Source organism: Notamacropus eugenii, chromosome 4 (assembly GCF_028372415.1).
Source record: "Notamacropus eugenii isolate mMacEug1 chromosome 4, mMacEug1.pri_v2, whole genome shotgun sequence".
Classification (NCBI taxonomy): Eukaryota; Metazoa; Chordata; class Mammalia; order Diprotodontia; family Macropodidae; genus Notamacropus; species Notamacropus eugenii.
In genome coordinates this window covers 230,222,028-230,249,827 of record NC_092875.1, presented here as the reverse complement: position 1 = coordinate 230,249,827, position 27,800 = coordinate 230,222,028, and the positions used below count along the sequence as shown (strand labels likewise).

Genomic DNA, 27,800 nt, shown 5'->3' with positions numbered 1-27,800 from the left:
GAAATGTAGCATTTCGTTGGGACACGCACAAATCTGTTCCAAAAACGAGCCGCTCCCTCATTAATTAGGTTCTGTCTTTGACTCTCCAGAGATGCCGAAACAACACTAATTAATATATTAGTTAATTTTTAATTAACTTTAATTAATGCTTGTTAAGCTAAGAATGAACAAATTGATGATCAATCAGAAAGTCCGCTTCCCCAGCCCTAGGGACAAGGTTGCGTGGCCGAAGAGCCAGGGTCCGCGTTTTCCCCTCTCCCCTCCCGGTCTCCCGGCACCGTTACCTTTCCCCAGTCCCCGGTGTCCTCAGCCTCTGCTGGGTCACAGCTCGGGCAGTCGCGGCGGGGCGTGGCCCGGACTGGGGTGGGGGCGGGGGCGTGGACCGTCGGCCGGGCATTAAGAAGGGGCAGAGGTGGGGGGGGCGAAGGTGGCTTGCGGTCAGTTGCGCCACCCGCCCAACTCTTCCCTGGAGCTCCACAACAAAGGTCACCACACTATGGACACCGCCAGGGACTATGCCGGAACCCTGATAAGGTTGGTTTGCAGCGCGTCCCCACGATCACAGACAGGGTCTCCCGAAAGGGATCCTCGGTTCACGCCCACTCCAGCCCCGGCTAGCCCCCAACCTCCTGTTCTCCGCAGCTCTGAGCTCCTCGAATCCAGTCCCAATCCGGAGCCCGGCGGGGCAAGCCCCATCCGCGTCCTGCCGGCAGCACCCTGCCCAAGTAGGAGCGGAGCCAGAACAGCTGCTGGCCTAGTTCCCTCCCTTCCTCGCCCTCAGAACGCAGAGAGGCCCGGGGGCTTTGACTCCTGCCCTGCTAGGTGTGACTTGTTCTTTGTTGTTGTACGGGCGGCCACCCTCCCATCTCCGCCGCTTTACCCTCGGTGTCTAAAGGCTGACTCAGGCTCCAGTCTAGGTGTGCCTTGCCTCCATCCACCTGCTGGTGCTGCCTCCTCACTCAGGGTTCCACTGGACAGCGCAAAGGATTCTCGCTGGTCGTTGCGGCACAGTCGGTCTGGCTGCACGGTGGGTGGAGAGTGCCCCATTAGACTCTGCTCTCAAGGTCAAGGAATCTGGGAATTGAAAGTGGCGGGGAAAGAAAATGAAGAAAGGGAGACTTAGCCAGCTAGAACTTCCAGGTGCCAGGAATTTAATGGGAGTGCGGGTGTTTAGGGCATTTGGGAGTATCTATGATGCTGATGCCTAAAGGATTATATTTGTATAAGAAAAAGTCAGGATTTCACAAAGGGTTTATGTTACCAATAAAGGAGAGGCTGCTACAATGGCTCATCCTCTTGGTAGTGGGAGACTGGTAGGACAGGTGCCCTTCTGAGACCCCCTGGAACTGAGAAGATGCCTCTCTAAAGCTATTTGACTGAAAATAATTGCTATTTGAGCCCCGTTGGCCCTTGGTGTTCAGCATCAGATGTGTTGTCATTTAGTTTTCCTGGTGGAAATTTTGTCAAGTGGGGAGGGGAGGGAGGGAAGCTTGCGATCACAGAATCTTAAGAGTTGGAATGGATCTCAGAAATCAGTGGGAGCTTTGTTTCACAGAAACAGTTTAAAAACTAACAGGGAGTTTAAGAAGACCACAGGATTTAGATCTGGAGGGGAATCTTGGCAATCATTTAGCCCAATCTCATTTTCTAGATAAAGAAATGGACGTCCAGAGACGTTAATTATACAATCCAAAGTCCTACCCTTGTAGGGATCTCCTCTACAGTATCTCTGATAGATGGCCATGTAGCTTTTGCACATCTACAGTGACATCTACAGCTAGGTGGGGCAGTGGATAGAGTTCTGGCCCCGGAGTCAGAAGGATCTGAGTTCTGACACTAACTGTGTGACCCTGGGTCACTTAATTAAGTCACTTAATCCTGTTTGCCTCAGTTCCTCATCTTTAAAATGAGCCAGATAAGGAAATAACAAAGCACTCTAGTGTATCTGCCAAGAAAACCCCAAATGGAGTCATGGAGAGTTGGACTTAACTGAGAGAACTCAACAACTAACAGTGACATCCCTGGACCCTGTGAATTCTCTGGTAGCTAATTCTAGAAAGCTAATGTAAAAAGCGACCTAGCCTTCCCTTCAGTGTTCCTTTGGGGTCTTCCTCCATTGAAGTTACCTTTCATCTGTTTTCTTGAAAAGTTTCAGTGATCACATCTTGTCTATGACTGTCTTTGGAGGTAATGCCTTTACAAGGTCTTTACTTCTATAATAATCACTCCTGAGCTATTAGAATACACATTTAAAGTAGAGAGTTTCTCTGAAGTTGTCTTTTTTCTTATTTGTCTCCTCCCTCTTCCTCCTACCACCATGTATTTTATAGTTATATGTCTGCGCAGGTTTCACTCCTCCCCAAATAAAAGAGAAGTTCCATGGAGGCAAGGACTGTTCATTCTTGGCTTTATATCTCCATTGTGAAGCACAGTGCTTTGTATTTATAGGCACTTAATAAATGCCTATTGAATGCAATTGCCTCATGAAGTAGTAAGTTTCTATAACTGAATAACTTTAAGCAGAAAGTAGATGAAGACTTGGAGGATTGTGAAGGATATCATAAATGCCTCTGAGGTAGGTTAGTTCAGGATAGTAAAATAAGCCTTGGATTGGAAATTGTTTATTTAGGTTTTTTGTCACTTGGGTCTTTGTAACCCCATTTGGGGTTTTCTTGGCAGAGATACTGGAGTGGTTTGCATTTCCTTCTCTAGCTCATTTCTTACAGATGATGAAATTGAGGCAAACAGGGTTAGGTGACTTGCCCAGAGTCATATAGCTAGTCAGTGTCTGAGGCCAGATTTGAACTCAGACAGATGAGTCTCCCTGACTCCAGGTCCAGCACTCCATCCATTGTACCAACTAGGCACCTTGAATTGAGAATTAGGAGACCTTGATTTTGCCAAATCTACCAGAAACTGCCACTGATTAAGAAGTAGGTCATGACTAAACAGAGGTTTATGAAAACCAAACCAGTCATGACTAACACAGTCTCAAGTATAATTAGGTAACCTCCTTCAAGACCTTGAGTTATTTTGCCATCCTAGTAAAATGGCCACCCCCTTTTACCTCTCTCCTACCATGACTTCTTCCACTTCCTTATCCATTGGCTGTTCTAGTACAGCCACAGGAATGCTGGAGGCTCACTTACTCATCTCTTGCTAAGGGTGGAAACCAAAGAGATTCTTTTAGCTTTGTTGTTGTTCAGTTCTGTCTGACTTTTTGTGACCCCATTTGGGGTTTTTTTGGCAAAGATACTGAAGTGGCTTTCTATTTCTTTCTCCAGCTCATTTTACAAATGAGGAAACTGAGGCAGACAGGGTAAAGTGACTTGTCCAGGGTCACACAGCTAGTAAGTGTCTGAGGCTAGATTTGAACTCAGGTCTTCCTAACTCCAGGCCCAGTCCTCTAACCACTGTGCCACCTAGCTGCCCCTGAACAGGTTCTAGTTGTGACTTTATCTTAAACAAGCTGTGTAGCCTGGGAAAAGCTACTTCTCTCTTGGGGCTCCATTTACTGGTGTGTAGAATTAGGAGTTGGACTATATGATACCTAAATTCCCATCTAGATCTAACAACTCACTCATAATCAGCTAGCCTTTATCAAGTGCCTACTATACCGTAGTAGGTTCTACAAATACAACAAAAGGTAAAAAACAGTCCCTGCTCTCAAGGAGCTCACAGCAGAGACAGAATGCAAACAACTATGAACAAACAAGACACATACAGGCTAATCTGAGTATAGTCTCAGAGAGAAGAAACTAAGATTAAGGAGGATGGGGAAAGTTTTCTTGCAGAAGGCAGGACTTTAGTTGAGACGTGAAGGAAACCCTAGGAAGTGGAGTTGAGGAGAGAGAGGATTCCAGGCATGGAGGACAGCCAGGGAAAATAGTCTGAGTTGGGAGATGGAAGAGTGGGCTTTCTGAGGAACAAAAAGGAGGCCATTATCCCTGGATCCCAGAGTACATTGAGAGGAATAAGGTGTAAAAAGGCTGAATGATTAGAAGGGGTTAGTTATATCAGTTATGCAGGGTTTTAAGGGCTGAACCAATGATTTTATATTTGGTTCTAAAGGTAATAGGGAGTCAGTAGGGTTTATTAAATATTTGTGTGAATAGACCAGACTGTCGATATTCTGTATTCTGTGATAACTACAAGTAAACACCTATTGCTTGGGGATTCCAATTTTAGAAATGACTAGTTTTCACATCAGTAAATACCCCATAAACATTTATTAAGCATCTGCCATATGTTGGGCACTGTAGTAAGTGCTGGGATACAAATACGTACAAAAAAGAAAGATAGTCCTTGCCCTCAAGGAGTTTCTGATCTAATGGGAGAAGACCAAACACAAAAGAAAACTGAAGACAGGGGAGGGAGAATATACTCAGGAGCACGTATGAAAAATTGAAGACCAAAATGAGCTCCATGGGAAATGAGCAGATGTCTGAACCATCCCACTTCCTTAAATGGAGCTTTAGAAGCTCATGGCTCCAACTTCCAATTAGAGCAGCCCAGGGCACCAAGGAGGTGGGATTGCCAAGGCTGATCTTATGTTGCAGGGTGATGCATCTAGTTTTGGGAACTCGGGAGGTACAGTACTTTATCTATACTGCTGCTACAGAGCAGCCCTTTCTTCTATGTTAAAGCTTATGCTTTAATAATAAGTAAAAGATACACACTGAATATCCAGTACTCAAGAGGCAACCTGACATAGTGGAAAGATGTCTGGCCTTACAAATCAGCAGTTGTAGGTCCAAGGAGGTGTTCAAGGAACTCAGAGGTTACGTGGCTAGACCAGCATTACAGAGCTATAAGATTCGGAGGCAGGATTTTAAGTCTTTAACTGCTTCCAAGTCCTGCACTGTACCATATTGCTTCGTAGGCAAAACAAGAACTCTGGAACCTACTTCACAGAATTGCTGTGATATATAAATGTCAGTTATAGGTACTCCCCCACCAATTAGCTACTTAATAGGCGATGAAAAGATTTAGGGACCAAAGGATTTCAAAACAATCTTTCACATGGGAATGAACAGAATTCATGTTGCTTATCAAGATGTACTGGTATTCACACTTCATTAGGTACATTCATTACACATTAGACACATTACACATTCATTAGGCACCTACTGCATGCAAAGCACTCTACCAGGCTTTGGGGATACAAAGAAAGAGATGAAATAGTCCCTCTCCTCAAGAAACTGTATAGTCTCCTGATCTAGGATCTATCAGATTTTTCTTCTTGTAGCAAGCTAAAGGAAATTCACCCTGAATTCACTCTGGATTTCCCAGTCAAGATTCAGGTTTCCACAGACCATTCTAAAGACTAGACACTTGTATTTAAGATGTGTATAAAAAAGTTACATATTTAGAGATACATGCTGTTTCTTTATATGTGGGATATATGCAGGGAGTAATGACAGAAACTCCTAATGTAAGTTGAAGACTAAATTAAAACTTCAGAAAGCAGTCTTATTTTTTGACCACTTAAAAGTAATCTAAGAAGGTTAAAAATGTTAGTCCCTTAGCAAAGTAGAGCTTGATAGTGAAGGATAAGAAATATTCTGTGCATTGGTTGGCTTGATTGAATAAGCCTTATTACAGAAAAGCTTAAGGAAGTTTCTGAAATTCCAAGAAGACTTAGGTATTCCTGCTGAGCTTGGTATACCCTAAGGAATGAATTAATACCAGGTTATTACAGCCAAACTATAGCTACGATTATTGGAAAGTTACCTTCCACCTTCCCCAGTCTGCATTTGGAAGCAAACAATTTCCTGATGACTTCTTAGAAGGGGAGACAAAGCATTGCATTCTTATAGCAAGAAACAGCAAAGCTAAAGATCAGCAGTGGGAAGTTAAATTTGAATATGTGTTCAATATGGTATCCTTGATTGTCACTTTATCAGTTATCAGCGTGATTTAGAATTTCAATCATTTACTTTGAGTAAGGAATTTACTAAGAGTAAGGAACTCTTGTTTTGATTTTTATACATGTCTGTGTATATATATTATGTATTATATATATGCATATTTACTTATGCACCTATATTTTATTGTATATATGTGCATTATGCTTATGGAGAGAGCAAAAATATATAGATGGATGGATGGATAGATAGATAAATAGATAGACAGACAGACAGACAGATAGATAGATAGATAGATCTGTCTAGGTGGTGCAACAGAGTGCCAGATCTGGAATCATGACTCTCATCTTTTTGAGTTCAAATCTGGCCTCAGATACTTACTAGCTGTATGATCTTGGGCAAATCACTTAACCCTGTTTGCCTCAGTTTCCTAATCTCTACAATAAGCTAGAGAAGGAAATAGCAAACCACTCCAGTATCTTTGCCAAGAAAATCCTAGATGGGGTCATGAAGAGAAATGACTGAAATGACACAATATATTTGCATACACATATAAAAAACTTATATATTACTTGCATTTATATGTATATATAATTTGCACAGATAATTCAGTCATTTTTCTTGATATTGACACTTGTAACCATTAATAATGATATATTTATATGTATTCGCATAAGTATATTAATACATAATATGATTATATTGAATTTAATAATCAGAATTAATTAATTTCATAGCATCACACATTCATAGATTTAGAGTTGGAAGGAAATTTGAAAGGTTTTGTACCACAGTTTGTAATTTTGAGACCAACCTAGGCTCTTCCTCCCTTTTGTCACTCCAAAGCAGTTAGTTGCCAAGGTTTATTGAACCTACCTTTCTAATTGATCTCATATCTGTCTCCTTTGCTCTACTCACAGGACCAAAGCTTATTGCAGCTTACTACCGCTCACCTGGACTATTGTAATATCTTACTGATTGGCTGCCCTGCTTCTAGTCTGGAATTCCTCTAATCCATTCTAAAACATAGATCTGATTCTTATTCCCCTCCTCAAAAACCTCTCTGTTGCCCTGAGGGCAATTCAATCAATTAAGATTAGGTACCTATCACATCCCAGATACCAGCTATGTGTAGTCTGGGATACAGACAAAAAAAGAACCAGTCCCAGCCTCAAGGAGCTTACCAGGGGAAACTCCATAGATAAGTAAATATACACAAAATACATACAGGGTAAATACAAGGTAATTTAATTGGGGCAAGTACTAGTAGCTGGGAGGAGGGTACCAGGAAAAGCCTCCCATAAGAGGTGGTGATTGGACAGCACACTGAAGGAAGTTAAGGATTCTAAGAGCCAGAGGTGAGGAAGGAATATGTGCCAGGTATAACAGGAAGCCTGTGCCAAGCCACAAACACAGGAGATGGAACAGCACACAGGTCAGTTTGGCAGGACAATAGAATACGGAAAGCACAGTAGTGAGTAATAGATCTGGAAAGACAGTCCAGAGCCAAGTTGTACAGGGCTTTAAATGCCAAAGCAAACAGTTTGTATTCAGTCCTAATGGCAATAGGGAGCCACTGGAGTTTTATTGAGGAGGGTGTGACAGAGATGTATGCATTAGTGACATCGCTTTGCTGTGTTCAAGGGACGGATTGAGAGGTAGAGTAACCAATAAGGAAGTTATTTCAAGAGTTCAAGTGAGAGTTGATGAGACCCTAAACATGAGGGGTGACCATATGAGGAAGAGAGAGAATGAGAATGTATTTTGGAGGTTGAATTGATAAAACTTGGCAACTGATTTAGATATATAGTATGAGGGAGAGTGAGCAGTGTCAGTTGTTAAGCATGGACAGAAAGCATGGTAGTTCCCTTGACAGACACAGGAAAATTCTGAAGAGAGGTGGATTTCAGAGGAAAGATAATGAATTATTTGGGATGTCTCGAATTTGAGATGCCTATTTCCAATTTTTTTTCCAGTTCAAAATGTCCAATAAGCAGGATTGGAACAGAAGAGATAGAAACCTGGGCTTCATATAGAGGTCCGGCATTGGTAATTGAACTTGTGGGAGCAGGTAAGGTCAAAGACTATAGCCTGAGGAGAGGAGCCAGTCCCAGAACAAAACCTTGAAATCTACCCACAAATAATGGACAGGATAGGAATGATGATCTAACAAAAATTCAGTTGAGGCAGAGTGGCCAGACAGGTAAAAGGGAAACCAAGAAAAAACAGTACTACAAAAATCCAGAGAGAATACACAGGAGATGCCAAGTGCTACAGAGTTCAAGAAGAATGAGAGTTAAGAAAAAGACATAAAACTGAAAAACTCCTGTTCTGGCATTTAAGGCCTTCTGTTTCCTAACTCCAGTTTCTTTTCAACTTTGTTTCATACTGCTTGCTTATGTGCACTCTGTGTTTCTGATTGAGAATCTGGATAACCAGCTGCTTCTAGAAATCAACTCCTGCCTCAGTGGAACCATCTCCCCTGCCTGGAATGCATACCTTCTTCGTGTCCTCTGCAACTCCTCTCTTTCAAAGATCAAATCTCCCTCTCTCCCTCTCATTCTTTTTCTGAGCATTTCCTGATTCTTTCAGTTGTTTGAGCTCACAATTTTCAAAATTGCCTTTTATTTACTTGTCTCTGAACTTATTGTATCTCCTTCCTCCACTAGAATGTAACCTCCCTGAGAGCAGGCACTTCATCTTATCTAAATGTTGCATCTTTTCCAGCAGCTAAGAGTACCCTCTGCCAAAAGCTTCTTTTTTTCATTTGGTTTACTGGCTAGATTTCTTACTCAGAGACTAAGCCTTAAACCCAATTCATTCTGGAGCTCATAGACTGGACAACAGGTCCTTGCCCACCTAGCACAGATTGGATGTAAATACTAAATAGTAACTGTTTCTTTTTCACCCAAGAACCCTGAGGGTATTCCCCTCCCAGTTTGATTTTTTTTTCTAAGAAGAAAACATGGCTTTATCATCTACAAAGAAGTGCCTCTCAAGAAGATAATAATCTAGTTGGTTTAAGTAGATTGTGTACTTTAGATCCTTTCCATACTCTTCCTCCTCCTCCTCCATCAGAGATGGCTCTGAAGGAGAAAGTGATGCTGGTGACCTTACACAGCCCTCCCTCCCTCAAATCAAAGTCACCTGCAAGTCATGTCATCATCTTGATGTCATGGTCTTCTTCAAGAATGAAGGACAAACACAACAATAATAAATGTTTATTGGACTAAACTAATACGTGAATAAGTCCACTGGGAAAGACACAGGATTCTGATAAGATGCCCTCAGAGAGCTAACATTGTAGTTGGAAGATAGCTACAATACAAAATGTTCTGTGCCAAGTGCATTAGATAGGTATGATAGCCCCTAGATATGTGGGATCTGGGTTGGAGGGGACGGTTACTGACAAGAAGGAAGAAGTCTTCTTGGAGAAGATTTAACTGAACAGCTAAGGTAAGTAGGAATTCAGCAAACAAGTGAGGCATCCCAGGTACGAGGCAACAGGGTGAGCAAGGACACAGTGGCAGAAGAGCCCAGGACTTGTTCAGAGAAGAGAGTACTTTCACTTGGCTGGAAGGCAGAGGGTGTGAAAGGGATGAGCAGGATATAACACTGAAAAGGGAGGGCAGTGCCAGATTGGGAAAGAGCCTGAATGCCAGGCAGAAGAGTTTGACCTTTATCCTGGAAGCAACAGAGAGCCACTTCAGACTTAAGAATCAGAAGATATGGCCAGATCTAGAAATAGAGATCAATTAGTCCAACATCTGGATGAAGAGTATTCTAGAAATGAGAAAGGGAGAGGAAGACAAGTTAGACTCTTGTCATATACCAGTTAGAGAATAAGTAGTGCTCTATTAGGATGGTTGCAATGAGACTAGACAAGAGGGGTCAGACAGATTAAGGCTCAAGACTGGATCTGTAGTTTCATTTCTATAGAGAAACTCCTCCACCAGTAGGAGTTGGTACCTTTTCTCTAACTTCTAGTCTTAAGCAACTGCCTAGAACACAGAGAGATTAATTAATTTGACCAGGGTCACACAGAAAAGATGGGTCAGATGCAAGGAAAATAGTTTCATCAGGAATAATGAGAACTCACATTTACATAGCTCTTTAAGGCTTATGAACTACTTCCTCCTCAATCCTATAATATGGGAAGCATTATCCCCATTTTCTAGATTCAGAACTTAAAGCCCAGAGAAGAACTTTTAAGTGTCAGAGCTGGAACTTGAACCCAGGCTTTTTGACTCCAAGTTATTACTATTATTAGTACTCATACTTCTCCTGGGTAGAAGAGGTGATGGAGAAGGCAGACTCAAGATCCAGAGTTAAAAAAACAAACAAAGCACCCATAGAAGACAAAGGAAAGAAACAAGCATTTATTAAACATCTACTCTGTGCCAGACACTGTGCTTTGTGCTTTACAACAGCCTTGGGAGAAAAGTACCATTATTATCCCAATCTTACAGTTGAGAAATTATAAGCAGAGGTGGAGTGGTTTGTTCAGAATCACACAGCTAGTGATTGTCTGAAGCTGAATTTCCTAATTCCTATCCTAATATCTGTCTCAAAGTATAAAGACACTGACATGTTAGAAACGTTGACGAGTGTATACACTACCTGCAATGGGGCCATCTCCATTCATCCTGATCTACATCTTGCCACTGGACCTAGATGGCGCTGGAAGGGAAAGTGAGTCTAGTGACGTTGCACAGCCCTCCCCTCCTTAAATCTATTTCCCTTGCAAGTCATGGCATAATCTTCCTGATATCATGGTCCTCTTTGAGGACAAATGACAAACCTGCAAGCACCATGACTTGTGTAACTCTGTAAAGCTACTTAGCAAAGAAGTGATTATAATGCAAATGATAATGCCAGGTTATGAAACTTCAAGGGATATTGAAATGTTCCTCCATGAAAACAATCTAGTTAGAATATGAATAATACATTTGTATTTGACTCTATAAATTGTTCTGCCCCATCCCATGAGTCACATGTTCACATTTGATCAATTCTTCAAAGTAGTGATGAGAAAGAAAATTTTCCAGAATTCTCTTACTCTTAAGGATGAAACATAGAGACAGAAGGTCTCAAGTTAATTTTCCGAAATAGTTGTCTCTGATGGATCTGTGGGAATCCAGTTGTGACAGAGTATTGGATAAGGAGTATGGAAAGGACCTGAATTACAGAATCTACTTAAACCAACTAGATCATTATATTCTTGAGAGGATGAGGTAACTTTCTGGCATTTCTTTGTAGATGATAAAGATATGTTTTCTTCTCAGTTCATTGTACTTAGCAGGCACTCAAAATTGATTGTTCACAGTTTTCCCCAGTCCTGCTACAAGTGCCATGTTATGCTGGCCTAATTTAATAATCTCTAAACTACTAACACTTTACCATGCTTAAGTAGATATTTGCTTTCAGTCTGTTTTCACTAGTTTATAATTTCAGTTTAGAACCATTCTTAGCAAGCTATTCATCCCTAAAAGCTAATGTAATCAAGAACCACACAAATTAGCCCCATTAAAAAGAAGAGATTAAATTATTAAGCATTAATTAAGCAGCTATTATTGGTATTATTTTAGTTGAATATTTAAGACCAGAAGCAGTATCATTCCAGATCATTATTTTTAAAATGGGTCATCGCTAAAAGTAGACAGTGAAATATGTCTTCAGGAATGTTAAAGGGTCCCTAATTTCCGTTCAAGTCTATCTCTCTGAAGCCAACTATAGGTAGAGTGTGGCACTTTAGCACCTAGGTGTGGTGGAACATGCCTGTCATACCTTCTAATGAGAAGGCTCAGACTGTTGGCTCACTTGAACTCAGGGGTTCTAAACTGCAGTGAGTTATGCCGATGGGGTTTCTACACTAAGTACAGCACTGGAACAGGGGACCACCAAGTTGCCTAAGGAGGGGTGAATTAACTCAGGTTGGAAAATAGAACCTGCCAAAGCTCTGATGTTTTTCAGAATGAGGCTAGCTTCCAAGTGGACTCTATACTTCATGTTTGGTTAATAAAGGGAGACCTGGTCTCAAAAAGAATGTGGCATAGTGAAATGAAAACTAAATTTAGAATCGGAGTTTAGGTTCAAATCCTGGCATTGGAACTTATTCTCTATGTGACCTGGAACAAGACATTTAATCATCTGGGGACTTAGCTCCCACACTGATAAAATGCCAAGATTTGACTAGAGGAGCTCCAAAGACCCTGCCCTAAATCTATGCTTTTAAGATGACTTATGCATTCAGATTGTCATTAAAGCAGTAGCCAAAAGGTTGTGATAGCATTATTTTTTTGTTAACACAACTATTAAAAGATAAAGAAAACAACCTTTTGCCCTGGATATCCAGGGAACCATTAGTGGGGATTAGTCATCTCTCCTAAAGTAACTAACAGAACATAAGATGCTTTCCAAGTTCACTAGATGGTTTGCTATTTGAGGTTAGGATCCATGTCTTTGTATTCCTGAAAATATTTAGCATGGTGTCACTAAAGTTCTGCACAATCCAGACCAGGGGTGGAAAACCTGCAGCCTCAAGGCCACATGTGACCCTCTAGGTCCCCAAGTACAGTCCTTTGTTTGGATTCAGTCAAAGCGCCACACTTGAGGACCTAGAGGGCCACACGTGGCCTTGAGGCTGCAGGTTCCTCACCCTAGAAGATCCTTCTTACACAACCCTCTCTCCTCCACACACACAATTCAGTCCTATTGACCTAACTGCTATTCCATACATGCAATTTCCATCTCCCTTCTCTATCCCTTTCCACTGGCTGCCCATCATGCCTAGAATTCACTTCCTCCTTACCTCTGACTCTCAGAATCTCTAGTTTCTTTTAGGTCTCAGCTTTCATCCCCGCCCCAACTGCTGGTAATCTCCCACGCAAAACTATCCTGTATTTACTTTGTACATATTATGTATATACGTACATGCCATCCACCCTTCAGAATGTAAGCTCTTTGAGATTTTACTTTTGTCATATGCCCAGTGTGTAGCAGTATCTGGTACCTAGTAACAGGTACTTAATAAATGTGCTTTTTGTAATTGATTGGTTATAGAGACTCAAATATTTAAGTAATAAATGAAAGAAGTATGAGGTTAGAAAGCTAGCTACTATCTTCTTAAATTGAGGCTGGGTATCCCACTTTCTCCACAGGTTACATTCTAATCCCACACATTACCTGAGACATAGAAAGATTTGTATTAGTTTAACATCAGTTACTTATCTAACCATTATCAATCCCAACATCTGATGGATATAAAACCAGGGTTCTTCCTGCCTACTCAGTATTACACCAGTGACCTAACCAAGTTGCTATCTTTGTGGCTTTATTTTCCTTGTCAGAGGTAAAAAAAACATTTCTTGTCCTCTTTCTCAACCCTGACTAAGAATAAACACCGTGTTTAGAGTATGGAAACTGGATTTGTTGAGCAAGAGCTAAAGATTGGCATTGCCAAAGAAATTGATTCTAATGTTCCTGACAAACACAAAACCCGGTCAATTCAGGCAGGAAACAGTAATATTACATTCCTGGGGATTAAGGGAGGGACGTCAGTCAATTAATCATTTTGCCTTCACATAGACAATTCAAGTGATTGATGAACTCATTTTTTGCCTTTTGAAAGAATATTACAAACTTGGGGACCATCACTGCACAAGCGTTCAAAGTAGTGAACGAAGTAAAACATGGTAAGGAGAAAAATCAAGAAGGGAACAGGCTGTTCTGGGAAAACCAAGCAGAATAACAGATTGGGTTTCTCAGAACTCCACTGGAAATCTGGACACAAGTGAAAGTTCCCAGCATTGAGGAAAACTGTCACAAAGCCAACGCACCGTACTTACTCCTAGAACAAGAACTGAGCTCTTCCTCCAATTTATTGAATTAAAATTATGTGTAAAATAAGGTAGTCAGTTATGACCAACAAATGTATACTTGTGCAGACAAGAGAAAATTGAAGAATTATAATAAGGACAGGCACTTGGGGCCATGTTTTTTAAATGGGCTCCAGAATCTCCCTAGGACAGAGGCTATCAACTATTTTTGAATCATGGGCCTCTGGCAATCTGGTGAAGCCTAGAGAATCCTCAGAAAATGGGTGATTTTTTTTAAAACTATAACTGAAGGAAATACTACATTGTTGTTAGAAGTTAGTGACAATAATGATGTATTTTTTTCTTCATACAAGTTCACATGCCTTCTGAAATCTGTCAACAGGTTCCATTGGGATCCTTAGACTCCAAGTTAAGAACTCCTGACTTAGGATAGGCCAATTCCTTCTGTCCCCACTAAATGAAGTAATATAATATCTCCAAGGAAATGATCAACTCCCTGAAAGTAGGAGACAGCCATGTCTTACATTATTTTGGTATTTTCCATAGAACCCAAAATAAGACTTGATATAGAAATGCTCATGTTCTTAGTAATTGACAACGATTAACATAGCATAACATTTATCATTATTGCTTTCAGTTTGGACATCATTATTTCTACTAACTAGGATAAAGTATTGCTATGACAAGAAGAAACAGATGGAGAATGTAGACACTTAAAGCTACTTGGACCTTCTTTCACCCCTTCTTTTGCTTCCCTTCCCTCAATGTCTAAATTGAAGAACTTTGAGAGTCGTCGATCTAGATTCATTTGCAGAAAATACGAAGCGTCAAGGATATCAAAAGAAATACCTTTATTATACACATATAGCTCTCACTTTTTGCAGTTTTTCTACACTAACTTAATATGAGTGGCAGATACTCAATGCCAACTTATTTTGAAGGATACTCAAACAAATTAATCAGATTGTTTTGGGGAGCAATCAGAGGATGTTAGAGCTAGAAGAGACCATATAATGAATATAAGAGAAGAAAAAATATAGAAAGAATCAGAATAGGAAATGAGGTAATAAAACTATCTCTTTTTGCAGACAGTATGATGATATACTTGGAAAAAACCACAGACTCAGCTGAAAAATTAGTTGAAACAATAATTTTAGCAAAGAAGCAGGATATGAAGCAAATCCATAGAAATCATCAATATTTCTATACATTACAAACAAAACCCTGCAAGGAGAGATAGTAAGAGATACCCCATCTAAAATAACCCAGTATAAAATACCTGGGAGTATACCTGCCAAAACAAACCTAAGAACAATATAAATTAAAATATAAAAAACTTTTTATACAAATAAATCAGATTTAAGTAATTGGAGAAATATTAATTATTCATGGGGTCAGCAGGGAAAATATAATAAAAATGATTATTGTTACCTAAACCAATTTATATATTCAATACCATCCCAATTAAATTACCAAAAATTATTTTACTGAGTTAGAAAAAATAATCAAAATTCATTTGGAAGAACAAAAGATCAAAAGGAACTCATAAAAAAAATGTAAAGGAAGGAGGCTTAGCAGTAAAAGATTTTAAACTATATTAAAAGGCAATAATTATCAAACTTATCTGGTGCTGGCTAAGAAAAGAAAGGTAGATCAGTGGAACAGAGTAGACACCTAATTTACAGAAGCAAATGACAACAGTAACCGTGTGTTTGACAAGTATAAAGACATGTTTGAGGGATAAGAATTCATTATTTGATTAAAAAAGAATTGTTGAGAAAACTAGAATACAGTCTGACAGAAATTGGATATAGACCAAGATCTTACACTATTTACCAAGATAAGATCAAAAATAGATACATAACCAGAATATAAAGAGAGATATTACAAGAAAAACTGAAAAACATGGAACATGTTGCCTGTCAGACAAATGGATAGGGAAACAATTTATGAATAAATAAAAGACAGAGAGGAATATGAGGTGTAAAATGGATATTTCAATTAAATCAAATTTAAAAAGTTTTGTAAAAATAAATGTAGTCAAGATCAAAAGGAAAGCAGAAAATGGGGGAGGAAATTACAGACAATTTCTCAGCAAAAGGGCTCATATCTCAAATATATAAAGAACTTCATCAAATCTATAAGAACATGAGTCATTCACCAATTGATAAATGGTCAAAGGATATGAACAGGCAGTTTTCCAATGAAGAAATCAAAACCATTTATAGTCATATAAAAAATTCTAAATCATTATTGATTAGAGAAATACGAATTAAAACAATTATGACATCATATTACACCTATCGGATTGGCCAAAATGGTAGAAGGGAAAAGTGACAAATGTTGGAGGGGATATGGAAAAATTGAGACACTAGTTTACTGTTGGTGGAACTGTGAACTGATCCAACCATTTTGGAGAGCGACCTAGAATTATTCCCACAGAGTTAATAAACTGTGTATATCCTTTGACTCAACAATACCATTGTTAGGTCTGTTTCTCAAGATGATTAAGGGAAAAAGGAAAGAGTCTAAGTGTTCTAAAATATTTATAGCAGCTCTCTTTGTGGTGGCAAAGAACTGGAAATTGTGGGGATGCCCATCAATTGGGGAATGACTAAAGTTGGGGTATATGGTCGTGATGGAATACTACTGTGCTATAAGAAATGATAAGTTCAATGCCCTTAGAAAAATATGAGTAGAAATAATTAAGAGTGAAATGAGCAGAATCAAGAAAACATTGTATACAGTAACAGCAATATTGTTTTAAGAACAGCTTTGGGTGACCAAGTCATTTTTGACTATTACAGATACCCAAATTAATACAAAGGACCTATGAAAGAAGACACTATCTATATCCAGAGAAAGAACTGATAAATAGTAGTATGTATAGAATGATTTTACATATACATATACTTACAAATGTATATACACATACGCCACACACACATACACACACATATATTAGTGTCTATGTAGATACATGTGTGCTGTCACTTGGGCAGGGTGAGGGAAGAAAAATAGGAAAAGGAAAAGAAAACTACATGATTATTATATATTTAAAAAGAATAGCAAGGAATACACAATAGATTTGCAGTTTCATGTGCAATTATCTTTTTTTTTCTATTATACTATATTGTGGAAATATTTGTTTTATTTCTTAAGTTCAGAATAAAATAATTTTTTTAAATGAACACAAGCTGAGTTTCTACAATCAATAATGAACTATCCCCTGCACAGACAGAACACTCTATATGAAACAGGATGGTAAAGTGCTAAATTGTGAGACACAGATGGCAAATCCCAGAGGCTTAGTGATTATTGTAGGTTTAAGGTTTCAGGGAAGTCTTCATGAAGTTAATCCAGATTATTTGTTTTGAGTGTCTAATATTATAGACAAATAGAGGGTGACAATATCTTCCTTATTTATTGATACAGACCAATTTAAAATAATCTGTAGGATCCCTTTTCAGACCAGATTAACAAGACCAGAGAATGATTTTTGGACAGCATTGTACAGAAATTTTTTTAAAACTGAGATACTTGTTCCTAATGTCTTGGGTGCTAAAATTCACTTTAAGTTGTTCCTTTGAAACTAAAAGACTTCTGGAATGGGTCTGTTGTAAAAGTCAGATTCTAAATTGTTTTTGTCTCTGCTTCCCAAAATTCTAAGTTTCCTCAAGTCCCCAAGGTCCCACTTTCTGCATGAAGACTTTCCTGAGCCTCCCAGCTGTTACCGTGCTATTACTCTTAAAATTACTTTGTATGCCTTTGTATATACTTTGCATTTATATATGCACATTATATTCCACAAGGGAATGTAATTGAGGACAGGAACTATTTCAGTTTGTATCCCCAGTGCCTTATACATAATAAGCATTTAATAAATGTGCATTGAATTGAAAATGAATTGAATTTGACTTGACTCTTCTGTTTTCAGACCCTTGACTTTCGTGGGATCGCAAACCAAACGGGTCCTGTTAACTCCCCTCATGCATTCATCTCGGCCTTTCCGGGTCTCAAATCATGACCGAAGCAGCCGACGTGGGGTGACAGCCAGCACACTGAAGGAGCTCATTGACAAGGTACTGTTCCCAGAGCTCTCATTTAGTCATAATTGATCCAATTAAGATACATAATACAACTCAATGTCAAATGTCAAAGCCTAAGCAATAAGATTTTTGTATTTCTTTAATGGTTTGTTGTGTGGGTCAGAGACCACCGACTCAAATAAAAATCAGAGATGTCTCAAGGTAGAAGCAAAACAGTAAGATTTATTACGATCTCGCAAGAAAGGGCATCTCCTCTCTGATAAGTAATCAGGAGAGTAAGGCAATCACAGAAGGCAAAAATAGAGATTAAATAGCCCTAACTCAGATCACACACACACATACACACACACACACACACACACACACACACACACACACACACACACACACACACACACTGGCCTTTTCCTCCCATTGGCTGGGAGGCAGGCTCAAAATCTAAACACGACAGTCTACCCTGTGAATAACCAATGGGCATCATGTTGATGTAGATGTTGATGTGGCAAACCAAGGGGGGGGGGTTGTTTTATGCTGGTATGCCAACACAAGGGGGCAAGGGGGGTTGTGATGGCAACCCAAGGGGAGCTGTGTTATGTTCAGGTGGCATATGATTTCTGGGAAACTGAAACCTAGGCCTAACCATCTATATTTGTTAAGCACTGAGATATCTTCACTAACTTCATTCCATTCATTTGTCAGACAAGAAATACTTTTTGTTTCAGGGAGTAAGATTAATACTAGTTATGAATTAATGCTAATTTTCAGACTTAAGAAGCTAAAATTTAATAGTCAACGGTGACACTGTTAGAACTTTATCTTATTTGTTGATATGGAAAGGTGGTATTTTTTAAAAAGTCTTGGAGTCACCAATAGAGTACAAGTGTAGCTACAGAAAGCATTTCATAAACCTTAAAGTACTATACAAATTCTTTTAGTTGTCAATGATAATAATATGGGGAAGAAGGAAAGAGAAGGATAGGGAATGTTGTACGGTAAGGACTTTTGGAAGGCTAAAGAAGAGGCAGGAGGAAGAGAAGAGGAAGACCGCAATTTGCCAACATGTTGGTAGTTCTGTGAACTGTAGACATCAGTCATGGATAATTTAGTGGATTTCTTTGAAATCTATTTCCCAGAATAATCCAGTTAACATGTTTGAGAAACTTTCAAAGTAAGCTGAGATAGAGTATCTATCACTCATATTAAGTTAGGGTAAAAGAACTGCAGAAGATACTGAAAACTCCATGTGTATAGTAATGGTATTTTTTTAGGATATTTAAAAAATATCTTGACACTTCCTATTTTCTGCAAAAGAATCTAGACAGAGACACTTCAAAGTTCTTCCCCAATTTAATCACTGGGGGAAGGGGCCCAAAGGAGTGAGAGAGGGGTCAGGTATATACTTCTTTGAAATCTACTAAATTATGAAAGGGAGAGCCATTTGAGGACTGCTATTTTGCTTCAAGATGGCAGCCTAAAGAACATATTAACATTCATTTTTACATTGCAAAATACATTAGTATATATTTGATACCTTTTGGTAATAGATTTTGAACAAACAGCAAGGCTCCGTGGGAAAAGTGCTGACTTTAGAATCAAGAGACTTGGGTTTAAATTCTATGCTTTGATTCTTGATAACTATGACCACAGGCAAATCACTGACCAACTTAGAGCACTGATCTTCCCCATGTATAGAATGGAGGTATTTCCTATCTCACAAAGTTGTGGGGAAGGTAGTTTTTAAAGCTTAGAGACTTAAAGTGCTTTGATCAGATTTTAAGACCTTTGAAAGTTAATTTCCTTCATACTACTATTGTCATAGGTTTGCTGTGACAACCTGTTGTTCTCCTGGTTTGCTCATTTCCTCGAGTATTCATTCATACAAATCTTCCCATGTTTCTCTGAATCCATCAGATAGTGGCAGCTTTATGGCATAGTCCAGAGTGCTAGGGCTGGAGTCAGAAACACCTGAGTCCATATCTAGCCTCACAGACTTACTAGCTGAGTGACCCTGAGCAAGTCACTTCACCTCTGTCTGTCTCAACTATAAAATGGGGGTAATAATAGTGCCTACCTCCCAGGGCTGTTATGAGGATCAAATGAGACAATATTTGTAAAACACTTAACACACATAAGCTTTTATTAAATGCCCATTTTCCTTCTTCCTTGCATTATATTTCTTTCTTACAACACAATAATATTTTGTTAATTCATATACCAAATTCTCCAATTTATGAGCATCTATTTTGTTGCCTATTCTTTGCTACTACAAAAATCATTGCCATAAATACTCTTATACATGTGAGTCCTTTCCCTCTGACTTTGATTTCCTTGGGATATAATTTAATTTGAGAAAGAAAAATTCTGCTAAAGCATCATACAAATGTGTGGTTGCCTATTTTTGCATTATCCAAACCTGGTGATATCAATAACCTCCTTTGGAAATTAACAGATGGATGGCAATGCCAAGAGATTGAATTGAACCAGACCATACTTACTACAAAGGCAATGATACTAGTTTTCTGTTCTATCACAAATCTAGACCCTGGATGCCCTGGTAATTACTACCGGCCTGGTTACTTTAGTGTTGGAAGAAGATGGCACAGTTGTGGATACTGAAGAATTCTTTCAGACCCTAGGAGATAATACACATTTCATGATCTTGGAAAAAGGACAGAAGTGGACACTGGTAAGCAAAAATATGCAGAACTCCTGACATTGGAGCTTGTATTTACCTGATATGTATGCCTAAGGACTGTGAGTGCTTTGTCCATATTCCCAACATAACTAGTATCCTCAGGAATTAAAATTGTAAGAATGGAAGCAAAGAGGCTTGTCTGAATCAATAAATAGTTACATTCTAGGGCAGTAATTGACACTATGCTGTGTACTTGAGGATATGGCCTGGTGACTGAATGATATCCCTATTCTCAAGGAGATTAATGAGGGGGAAACCAGGTAATCCCACAGCTAACATTTATTCAGTAGACATTTACTAACTGTTTACTCTGGGCTGTGGGATGGGGAGAGGTTGGAAAGAAGAGGAAAGACTTCATGGAGCTTCCTTACAGGAATCGAACAGATAATAATGATACGCAAAATTATACAATAAGTGCATTAGAGGGGTATAAAACAGAATGCCATGAGATCTATGAGGAGGGGACAGGTGGGTCATCAGTAAAGGCTACATGCCAGACATAGCACTCAAGTTGGACTTTAAAGGATTTCAGATTTTAATGGGAAAAAAGGAGGGTGGACATTTCAGACATGTAGGATATTAAGGTATAAGACTCATCAATTGGTCTTTAGAATTATTTCGCTCAGTATCTGGCACATAGTTGGCACTTGATAAATCTTTGAATTGAAGGAATGGATAGATTGTGCTACTTGGTCAGAAAATCCATACAATTAGGGACAGTTGCTGGAGGTGATGGGTCATGGAGCTCACTGTAAGAAGTTATTCTGTTCTTCTAAGACTCTCTAGAACAAACCTGCACAACTTGTAAACTTCTTCAGGCCTCAGATAGATTAGACTACAGACAGATGGACGATGCTTGGTTGCCCTGGGTCATGAGACAAAACAGGAGCATACGCAGTGGCAACGTCACATTTTGGGGGCCAAAAATCCTTTGGCAGGCTGCAAGCCACAGGCCATATGTTGTACAGGCCTGCTCTAGAAAAAGATTTTAGTGAGGAAAGAAGTGCTGGTCAAGGAAGAGAGAGAATGTAGAGGAGAAAAGAAGAGAAGGAAATTATATTAGATGGAAAAGAGCTGAATTACGGAAATCCCACTGAAAGGCTGTCATTAGCAGCATAATCAGCCTGAAGCAAAGGCTATGGAAAGTTTTGTTTTAGGAAAGATCACCATAAGCCAGTGAAAGACTAGGTTGAATTCCAGAAGTATTTTTCCCCAGGCTTCTCGTACTTCTTAAAAACATACTGATTCCAAAGTTGAAGGTACTTTTTCCATGTTCTTTGAGGGAAAGAATTATAAGCAGTGACACTGAACTAGAAGTAAGGACACCTGGGGTCTCATTCTGCCCCTGGTGATTCAGAGGGATGTGACCTTAAACTAGTCACTAAATCTCTCTTAAACTTCCTTTTCTTCATCCCTCCTGTCTACCTAACAGGCAGATGGAAGTATAGAGATTGTCCCAAAAATAAATCAAAACAGTTTTTGGTTTTATTTTATCACTTTATTATTTTTATTTTCAATCATACTGATCTTAGGTATCATCTTGGTTTCTTGCCCTGTTCCTTTCTAAGATTTTTTAAAAGTGCATCCTCAATTCATTTTCTCTTTTTCTTTTATTCTAATGAAGGCATTCACTGAGTTTGCTTTAAGATTTAATTATAGGGTAGGGATAATCCTGTGATATCACTGGCATAGAGGACTCCCAGGTAAGGAAACTCTCTACCAGTGCAGGTTGCAACCTTATCTGCAATTTTTAGTTTTAGAAAGTTGCCTAGATCACTGAGAAGTGATTTGACCAAGATCCCAGAGGCAGAGATTTGGTCAAGGTGGGATTTGAACTTAGGTCTTTCTAGCACTCCACCTCTAATGCTTATCCACTGCAGCATACTTCCTTTCCCCTAAGGTAAATGCATACATATGTACATACTTAGATATGTGTATAAAAAAAAAAAGACTTTGAAAATGCGATTAGCCCATGTAAAGAGGAGTTGTCTTATATGTTAATGAGTTATTAGTAGTTTGAATTCAAACTGAGGGATCCTGCGTGATCTGGTCCCCTGTTCTTATCACAGAGAATAGTTGTCTTTTTCTTGTGTCTGACATTCATGTCTAACTCTTCATGATCCCATCTGGAGTTTTCTTGGCAAAGATTGAGTGGTTTACCATTTCCTTCTCCAGCTCATTTTACAGATGAGGAAACACAGCTAGTAAGTGTCTGAGGTCAGATTTGAACTTAGATCTTCCTGACTCAGAAGCCAACACTCTATCCACTGCACCTCCTAACCGCCAAATGTATTGTTGGCCAAAGTGGCATTGTTTTCTACCCACAAGTAAGATCTGACAAGAGCTTTTTTCTGATTAACCTGCTTATACTACCATCTAGGAAGCTTGACATAATGAATAGACTATTACTTGAAATCAGGTGATCTAGGTTTAAATCCAGCTTCAGGGAGAGATATTTACTAGCTGTCTCATCATAATTAAGTCACTTAACCATTCAAAGCAATAGTTTTCTCTTCTGAAAAACGGAGATAACTATGTTATGAAATAATAAACTATTTCATAGGGTTGTTGTGAGTAAAACACTTTTGAAGATATTAAATTAATTCTAGGCATGGAGGAATATTGAGAAATGGCTATAGTGTGTAAAATTTCAAAGGTACAAATAATTTTTAAACTCTTAAAAAGCTTTATAAATGAGTGATCAAAAATCAGCCATTTGTAATATGGAATATAACCACTAGGTGTCACCCTCCACCAAACAATTGAGAATATCAGCCTGCTGGAGCCAGTTGAGAAAAGATGTGGTTTGAAAATGATCTATATTCTTTATCCCTCTGGGGATAATTAAGAAATCCATAAGCTCCAGGGTCTTCTAGTCATGGTGAGTCAATTATCTTGACTCTAGTGTAATTAAATGGGTTCCTTCCTATATTCAGTTAGGGCAGCTTCCCTTTCAATGTAGATATATGGACCCTCCTATAGGGTTTGGCATTATAGGTCAGGAAGAATTGTGGCTTTGCTGTCTCCAGATTTGGATCTTTTCTTGTGGATGTCAGGACCATTCCAAAAAAAATCCCAAGTTTTAGTTGAAAGCCCTCTGATAGGGACCATCAAACTAAAGATCACATCAACTTTGGTCAACCTCCCGGTATCACTGAGGCCATATGACTGTTTAAGAGGAAATGGCTTATGACCAAAGTCTCTAGCAGACTGCTTATCTGTAATCTTCTGTTCAGGGACTTTAGAAAGAACTATCTGTGTTTGGGAATGAGAAAATAAGAAGAAAACTGGATGGGATGAAATAAAAACAGTTGGTAATATTTAAAATAATGGAATTCAAAGATTTTGGTCTAAAAAACCTTGAAAATGCCACAGCACTGTATAGTGTTCCTTAAATGCCAAAAACCTGCCACACAAAGAGAATTTTTGAAAAAATTTTTGAAAAAAAAAAAGTGTTTAGTTTGAGGGGTGGAAACAATGCTGCATTTAAAGTCAAAGGACCTGAGTTCAAATTCCAGCTTTGTCACTTATTACCTGTGTGGTCATGGACAAGTCTCTCAACCTTTCTGGGTCTACCATTTCTTCAAAGTTGAGTTGGACTTGAATGCCCAGGCCCCTTCTACTCTAAATTGACAATACATTTAATCTTCATTCCACTTCAGCTGCTAACAATATGGCATTAACATCTTCTGCCTGGCTGCTCCTCCAAAATGGAAACTGCTGACTCTCTCTCAATTGAAAATGAATTGTAAAGTATTTTATTGTCAGGAAGTAAGTCCAGAAGACCCAGTTAGATAACTATTTGGTATCTGCTGCATCTCGTTAACCTATGAGTACATCCCAATACCTTTTATCTCTTCTATCTAGAGTTCACTGAGGTCTCACTCTTGCTTCTTTAAGCTGAATCCAACACTGTTTATACTCCTCATCTAAATAAAGTTCTGGCAGCAGAACCATAATCGCAGATACAAATTATTCAAACCTCTGAATCAAATATTCTGTTTAAATTCTAGGTCTTATAATGTAAGCAGCTCCCTATGGGCATCAGTATTTTTACACTGGCTTCAATGAAGCCTGAAGCCAGCCTCAAACTAGATGTTTGATTTATCTAGGATTTTACTTTTTTAAAAAATCATCTTTTCTCAAAACAGGGTCCCAAATATGATACTCTGAAGCAAAAAAAGTCTGGAATAGCAAGAGTCACTTTTGACTTGTATAAGATGAATCCCAAAGACTTCCTTGGATGCTTAAACGTGAAAGCCACCATGTATGAGATATATTCTGTGTCCTATGACATCAAATGTACATCTGCCAAAGCTGTGCTGAGGTAAGCTAGCTTTATAGGCTTAAATAATTTTATGCCAGTAGAATGTCCCCAGGTACCATCCCAGCAGAAAATGGTACTTCTATTTCCCTGGTCTCAAGCTCCTTGAGGGCAGGGGCCCTTCTGTCTTTCTTTATATCTCTAGCACAGTGCAATGGCACATAGTAGGTGGTTAATATATGCTTACTGACTAACTGGTCTGATACATTAATGCTTATTGATTGTCAGATGGTGCTAAATTGGAAACTTTCTTTCTTCTTAGAAGAAGTCATTCCTATTCCTCCATAATGCTGTGGCCTTTCCTCTGTTGGAGACAATTTATCTAATGTATAGCTGGTTTGCATATAGTTGTTTGTATTTTGTCTCCTTATTAGATTGTAAACTCCTTGAGAGCTATCTTTTACCTTTCTTTGTATTCTCAGGGCTCATCAAAGTGCTTGGAATGTAGTAGGGGCTTGATAAGTAATAATTAAAGCATATTGACTGACTGCAAGGTACAGGAACTCTCAGTCCAGCCTCAGAGCTTGTTTGTGTATCGACATTAAAACTGTGTAGTCATTGGCCCTCAACATTATTATCAAATACTGGTGTAGCAGAAGCAGCACTGAGCTCTGGGAGTTACTAGATTAGAGTAGATTTGATTCAGTTAGCAGTTAATTGTGTGTCCTTGGGGAAGGCCATTCACTCTGAGCTTGGGGATTCTTTATAAGAAGGTAGGATTAAGTGATCCTTGTGGCTCCTGTGATGCTTATGGATTAAGGGGCCTCTGTATATCTTTACTCTGGGCCTCCAGCAGAGTTTCCACAGAACACTGGAAGAACTGATTTCCATACAAGGAACACACCTATGACCACTGGATTCCCTGAAGAGAGTCTCCAGGAAAGTAGCTATAACAGCAAGGGCTCCTACGGAGTTTATACAAAGACTTGGCAGTTCCTATATGGATATTCTGGTGCTCTCCCTAAATCCCCTTTACGTGGAATTAGGACTGTACATGTTCTTGTTTACAAGAGAGACAGAAACAGAAATGACTTGCCTTTCTGCATTTTCCCCACAACAGATCTTATAGCTACTGTCCCTGAGTGCAGTAGAACAACAGGTCAGGAGGATGGCTTAAGAAAATAATGAGAGCCAAATAGCTTTATGAGTTAATCTTGGGATTAAAAAGCTTAGTCTGACTTCGGTTGACATTTTGTTAAAAATCACCCCCTTTATATGTAGCTAGTAACAAGGTACAGGTAGCAGCAAAGTGCCTTCAAGTCCAAAAAAGATGCATTCTGCAGTACTTTGACCCCCAGCAAGAGCTTGCCTGAAAGACACACTTAAGGATTTCTGCTGATTGGTTCAAATCAACAGGAAGTTCACATGATCCTCCAGAGAGACAATCAGCATTCACTGAATAGTCACAATAGCTTAGAAAGGGGTGATGAGAGCAGCCCAGCTGTCTGGCTCTAGGCAACTGTTGTGAGCACAAGTCCCTAGGAAAGCCACACCTGGCAAAGGGCAGTCATTTAGTCTGTGGCATCTCCAGACAGATTCCGAAAAGCTTCCACCCACAACTCAACACACACTGGAAGTTTAGCTTATACGATTCCTAACTGTCTCAGCTGTGATCGTAGCACAAGTTTAGGGACAAAGGGGGAACTCTTTTCTTTTTTTAACCCTCTTTGGACTGAATAAGACCAAAGTTAAAACTGTTGTTTCTAATGAACAAGAATTTTTCATTTTTAGTATTAAAATCAGTGGTAAATGCTAGGAGGGATAGTGTGACTATTTTTCATCTTGACAAACTCTAACTTCTAAGAGCTACCTTGGAATTGGCGACTTAGCTGACTGCCCTAAATGGAATGAGTTTAACTAATGCCTTTATAAGGGCAATGAGATCCTGGTTAATTTTTTCCTTTCCATTGGCCATGCCTAACTTCAGTTCAGCCTACTCTAATTATTTTCATCCATTAGACACTTAAGGACTCGATAATATTCTAGAGTTACTGAAAATGAGTGACTCAAAGCACTGATTATATCAGGTGCCATTCAGTATTTAAGCTTGGCATCCCACTTAAATCAAGATTTAGAATAAGGGATGTGTCTGTCTAATTATGACTGAGATAACTTCAGGAGTGGTAGGGAATAGACTTCTAATACTGGAAACTGTTGCCCCCTTCCACCCCTCCCTCAAGTCACTTTGGGGACAGTGGACCATGATATGGAAGGAGAAAAGTGATTTTTCTATCCTAACTTAAGATGCTTAGTCAAGCAAGGGATGAGATCTTTGGACCTGTTTTTGGTTTGTTTTCAACTTATTTCTGCTGTCTTCTAGGCACTTCTTGCGGTTAATGTCCTATGCTGCCCAAGTCACCGGACAATTTCTCATCTACAGTGGGAATTACATGTTACGAGTGCTTGAAGAAACTGGTGAAACTACCCCTCCACTGAAACCAAGAACCAAGGGCTGGCTCCTGTAGGGGACAGTGCTTTGCATTAAAGGGATTGTAGCTGGCTCTTTTAGTTTTCTTCTCTATGTTAACTTTTAAATGACTGGTTTCAGGGATGCTACCTTATATTCTTAGACACATCATTTGCAGATAGTTGACCGCTACTATGATGCAGGCAACAATTAGCTATGGCCAGCTTTTTGTTTCCTAAGAAATTCCTTTATGCTAATGAGCCTGGAAGAAAGGGTATACACAATAGGCCTCCAGGGGCCAAAAAGGAGAAGAGGTATACTCTGTGGAAGCTATAAGTTGGCCTCAATAAATACACTACTCAATAAATACGCTTTGGTGGCTTACTCACTACAGTAGTTAGGGTCCTCCCTGTTTCCATATGTGTGTCTCTGAAAGCTAGCTTTCGTGCGCAATCACATCTCCAGCAAGCAAATGCAGGAAAAGTACTTTGGGGTCTTCCATCCAGATCACGCATGCCACAAAAGAAATAAAGAACTGGCAAACAGTATTGGTATCTAATGAGGTCCTTTGCTGGGCACTGAGGGGCCAAAACGTACAGTATTTTCTCTTAAATAAGATT

At 39.2% G+C, this 27,800-nt stretch overlaps 1 protein-coding gene across 2 annotated transcripts; it reads left to right on the top strand.

Moving 5' to 3' along the window:
* CIDEA (cell death inducing DFFA like effector a) lies at positions 1–27,547 on the top strand. Of its 2 annotated transcripts, none has more exons than XM_072604205.1 (5): positions 1–534; positions 17,643–17,787; positions 20,294–20,440; positions 24,601–24,776; positions 27,094–27,547. In XM_072604205.1, exons 1-5 carry the CDS (start codon positions 497–499, stop codon positions 27,236–27,238), a joined length of 651 nt encoding a protein of 216 aa, XP_072460306.1. In that variant the 5' UTR covers positions 1–496; the 3' UTR covers positions 27,239–27,547. The 2 variants fall into 2 exon arrangements, with proteins under 2 accessions (XP_072460306.1, XP_072460307.1); XM_072604206.1 differs by lacking the exon at positions 1–534 and adding an exon at positions 780–1,027.
* The last annotated feature ends 253 nt before the right edge of the window (positions 27,548–27,800 follow it).